This window comes from Prionailurus viverrinus, chromosome B1 (assembly GCF_022837055.1).
Source record: "Prionailurus viverrinus isolate Anna chromosome B1, UM_Priviv_1.0, whole genome shotgun sequence".
Classification (NCBI taxonomy): domain Eukaryota; kingdom Metazoa; phylum Chordata; class Mammalia; order Carnivora; family Felidae; genus Prionailurus; species Prionailurus viverrinus.
The window spans coordinates 99,956,045-99,961,063 of record NC_062564.1 but is presented as its reverse complement, the minus strand read 5'-3'; the positions used below and the strand labels follow the sequence as shown (position 1 = coordinate 99,961,063).

General features: G+C 38.6%; 1 protein-coding gene and 1 pseudogene across 1 annotated transcript; one reads left to right on the top strand and one right to left on the bottom strand.

Annotated features, from left to right (window-relative positions):
- Window positions 1–447: 447 nt before the first annotated feature.
- On the bottom strand, window positions 448–727 carry LOC125164815 (cytochrome c oxidase subunit 7B, mitochondrial-like; annotated as a pseudogene).
- Window positions 728–4,032: 3,305 nt separating this feature from the next.
- On the top strand, window positions 4,033–4,648 carry LOC125163994 (60S ribosomal protein L6-like). The gene has a single exon (XM_047856395.1). The coding sequence runs from the start codon at window positions 4,065–4,067 to the stop codon at window positions 4,608–4,610; it is 546 nt and encodes a 181-aa protein (XP_047712351.1). The 5' UTR covers window positions 4,033–4,064; the 3' UTR covers window positions 4,611–4,648.
- Window positions 4,649–5,019: the final 371 nt, after the last annotated feature.

The following is a 5,019-nucleotide window of genomic DNA, read 5'->3' as shown; positions in this document are numbered from 1 at the left end:
TCCATAATGGCTGTACCAGTTCACATTCCCACAAACAGTGCACTAGGGTCTCCATGCTGCACATCCTCACCAACACTCGTGATTTCTTGTCTTTTTATTTTTTTAAGGATTCAAATGTACTTTATTTCTTCAATCATGCTCTATTTTATTTATTTATTTATTTATTTATTTATTTATTTATAATGAGAGAGAGTAAGAGAGAGTGGGGGAGGGGCAGAGAGTGACAGAGAGAGAGAGAGAGAGAGAGAGAGAGAGAGAGAGAGAATATACCAAGAAGGCTCTGTGCTGTCAGTACAGAGCCCAATGTAGGGCTCGATCCCACAAACCATGAGATCACAATCTGAACTGAAATGAAGAGTCAGTTGCTTAACCAACTGAGCCCCCCAGGCATCCCAGTATGCTATATTTTAATGGGTGAACAGTGCTTTTATCCCTTATGAGATGGTTTTAAAACAATTCAGTATTATACCAGCTGGGCTGATCTCTCCATTCCTTTGGGGTGACTCTGCTAACAGGAGACACGTTCCATTCTATTCCAATATATGTTGCTGTATTGCCCATACAGCAACACAGAAAGTGGCTCCACCAGCTAATATAGCATCACAATATTTGTCATGGAAATCAGGTGTCCATTTCTGGTGGCTCTGCTTTGCTATAGTTTGCTGAATGCTTTGAACTCCGAGAGACAACTTAGAAGACGTAGAGCGTTTTTGGCCCTGGGAAACATCCTGAAACTGAAGACAGAACTGTGGCAACTGCAGCTGCAGGTTTGCAACAACTCTGTGCCAAGTGCCTGTCTTTTTGATAATAGCTATTCTAACAGGTATGAAGTAGTATCTCATTGTGGTTTTGATTTGCATTTCTCTGATGATTAATGATGCTGAGCATCTTTTCATGTGCGTCTTGGCCATCTGTATGTCTTCTTTGGAAAAATGTCTATTTCAATTCTCTGCCCATTTTTTAATAAAACTGTTTTTTTGCGATTGAGTCCTATGAGTTCTTTATATATCTTGGATACCAGCCTCTTATCGGATATATGATTTACAAATATTTCCTCTCACTCAGTAGGTTACCATTTCATTTTGTTAATGGTTTTCTTTGCTATGCAAAAGCTTTTTACTTTGATATAATCTCACTTGTTTATTTTTGCTTTTGTTGCTTTTGATTTTGGAGTCATATCCAGAATTATTGCAATTAATTTGTAAACCCTAACTTTAACCCTAAGAATCATTAGTTATAACATAATTACTTCTAACAAATTGGCATACAAAAATCTAATTTTTTTACATGTCCACTTAGAACGAAATATTTCTAGCATTGATGATGAACTAGGAATTTTAGTCAGATTGGCATGAATTTTATAATGCAGTATCACTATGAAAAAATAACTGATAAAATTGATTTATCAAAAGGAATTCTATTTTTTAAATTTATAAGGTTGAAATCATTTCTATTTTCCTGATCGGAGCCACAGAAACCAATTAGATTAGCTACATTCTCAGCCCCACGGCTAAGTCGGCAGGATCAGTGTTCTCTCCTGCTATTCCCTATCTGTGTCGTTTAGGTACTTACTACCAATAAACTGTGACCCAAAAGATGGAACTCTTCCTCCTTGGACCAACCAAGTCTCTCTTGCATCTCAAATAGAATGACAGTTGGGTGTCCAGGCTTACTTCATTATAAGGAATGAGAATTTCTAGAGAAAGAACTAATTTACTTACCCATCTCAGCAAGGAATGTGGCTTCAAGCATAATTTTATGGTTAGAAGGCGACACATATCAGATCCCACTTTAGCCTCTTCAGTTTTTCTCAGGGATGAACAGTCACGTCTCAGACTGCAGCACTCCTGAAAGGCTCTTCCTGCACCGAGAGTTGGTTAGAAGGTGAACTTTCCTCGCCTTTGACTCTCACACACTGGCAGATAAATTCCTACCTCCTAGAAAGTGCTCTCTATTCTTTCCATTTCTGGCTGAGAGGAATTTTCTGAGTGGCATTCTGGTGGTATCTGAAAGAGTGCAGTTCTTCCCGTCTAGGCATCAGATGTAACTTCTGTTTTCAAGAGGAATGATACACTCCCTGTAGTTTATTACATCACTCTCTCATCATTCTTGATTCCTAGCGTGCAGAGAAAGGTTATTTTTCCCCTGCCTCTCCGACATTTTGGTTCCAGTTTATATCCTTGATTTGTTAACGTTAAAAAAAAGTGTTTGTTTGTTTATTTTGAGAGAGAGAGCGTGCGGGCGAGTAGGGGGAGGGCCACAGAGAGAGGAGAGAGCCTGTCAGCGCAGAGCCTGACACGGGGCTTGATTTCAAAAATCGGGAGATCATGACCTGAGCCAATATTAAGAGTACTTATTTGACTTACTGAGTAACCCAAGTGCCCCTATATCCTTGGTTTTTTATCAAGACTGAAATCTTTGCAATAATCTCCAGTAGTTTTTCCTGGCCTAATATGGCTAATTCAACCACTGTGAATGATCCCTAGATTATCAAATCTTAGGTAATTTTCTCAACTCATCACGCAAATTAGTTGAACCCTCTAAGATTTCTTCTGAATTATTAAGAGATTTGACTTTTACATTTGCCTTCTGACTGCTCAGACTCTGAACTGTCATGTTGTTCTTGCACCTATCTTTTGTAAGGGGGAAAAGAGAAAAAGGTTCTGAAGCAGTCTTAAGAAACGTCTATGAATTCAAGGCTATCTTTTTTTTTTTAATGTTTATGCTGCATGCATCAGTAGTTCATTTATTTTTATTATACAGATATAAAATAATTATTTTTTTTGTATTTTTTTTTTGCTTGTTTGTTTTTATTTATTATCAAGTTAGCTAACACAGTGTAGTCTTGACTTCAGGAGTAGATTCCAGTGATTCATCTCTAACATACAACAACCAATGCTCATGCCAACAAGTGTCCTTCTTAATGTTCAACAACCATTTTCCCAACCCCTATTAACCCTCAGTTTGTTCTCTGTATTTAAACATTTCTTACAGTTTGCCTCCTTCTCTGTTTTTATCTTATTATTCCTACCCTTCCCCTGTGATCATCTGTGAAGTTTCTCAAATTCCACATCGGGGGAAATCATGTGATATCTGTCTTTCTCTGACTGACTTATTTCACTTAGCATAATACCCTCTAGTTCAATCCATGTTGTTGAAAATGGCAAGATTTCATTCTTTTTCATCGTTGAGTAGTATTCCATAGTATGCATATACCACATCTTCTTTATCTATTCATTAGTTGGTGGACATTTAGGCTCTTTCCATAATTTGGCTATTGTTGGAAGTGCTGCCATAAACATTGGGGTGCATGTGTCCCTTTGAATAAGCACTCCTGTATCCTTCAGATAAATTCCTGGGTCACAAAGTAATTCTATTTTTAATTTTTTCAGGAACCTCCACACTGTTTTCCAAAGTGGCCGCACCAGTTTGCATTCCCACCAATAGTTCAGAAGGGTTCCCCTTTCCCCATATCCTCACCAATATCTGTTGTTTCTTAAATTGTTAATTTTAGCCACTCTGACCAGTGTGAGGTGGTATCTCAGTGTAGTTTTAATTTGTATTTCCCTGATGATGAGCAATGTTGAACATCTCTTTATGTGTCTGTTTCATGTGTCTATTCTTGTGTCTACTCACGTCTTTAGCCCATTTCTTCACTGGATTATTTGTTTTTAAAGGTGTTGAGTTTGGTAAATTCTTTATATATTTTGGATACTAACCGTTTATCCAATATGTAATTTGCAACTATCTTCTCCCAATCTGTTGGTTGCTTTTTAGTCTTGTTGACTGTTTCCTTGGCTGTGCAGAAGCTTTTTATCTTGATGACGTTCCAATAGTTCATTTTTGCTTTTATCTCACTTGCCTTCAGAGACATGTCAAGTAAGAAGTTGCTGTGGCTGAGTTTGAAGAGGTTGGTGCCTGTTTTTTCCTGTAGGATTTTGATGGTTTCCTGTCTCATATTTAGATAAGTGGCCCAGTTTCATTCTTCTGCATGCTGCTGTTCAGTTCTCCCAGCACCATTTGCTAAAGAGACTATCTTTTTGCGAGTGGTTAAACTTCGCAAAATGCTTAGGTATTATCCTACTGAAGATGTGACTCGGAAGCTGTTGAGCCACGTCAAAAAACCTTTTAGTCAGCATGTGAGGAAACTGCGAGCTAGCATCACTCCTAGGGCCATTTTGATCATCCTCACTGGGCGCCACAGAGGCAAGAGAGTGGTTTTCCTGAAGGAACTGAGCAGTGGCTTGCTACTTGTGACTGGACCTCTGTCCCTTAATCGAGTTCCTCTGCGTAGAACACACCAGAAATTTGTCATTGCCACCTCCACCAAAATTGATATCAGCAATGTGAAAATCCCCAAACACCTCAGTGATGCTTACTTTAAGAAGAAGAAGCTGCGTAAGCCCAGACACCAGGAAGGTGAGATCTTCGACACGGAGAAAGAGAAATATGAGAAATATGAGAGAAATACAGAGCAGTGCAAGGTTGATCAGAAAGCTGTGGACTCGCAAATTCTGCCAAAAATCAAAGCCGTTCCTCAGCTTCAGGGCTACCTCCGCTCTGTGTTTGCTCTCACGAATGGAGTTTACCCTCACAAATTGGTGTTCTAAATTTCTTACAAAGAACCTAATTAAATAACAGATCCATCTCAAAAAAAAAAAAAAGATGTGCCTCTTTTTTCCACTGGATACTCTTTCATGCTTTCTCAAAGATTAGTTGGCCATATATTTTTGGCTCCATTTCTGGGTTCTCTATTCTATTCCATTGGTCTGTGTGTCTGTTTTTGTGCCAATACCGTACTATCTTGATGATTACAGCTTTGTAATACGTGCTAAAGTCCTAGATTGTGGGGCCTCCAGCTTTGGTTTTCTTTTTCAACATTATTTTGTCTATTCAGGGTCTTTTGTGGCTCCATACAGATTTTGGGATCGTTTGTCCTGGTTCTGTGAAGAATGTTGGTGCTATTTTGATTCGGATTGCATTGAATGTATAGATTGCTTTGGGTGGTATCAAAATTTT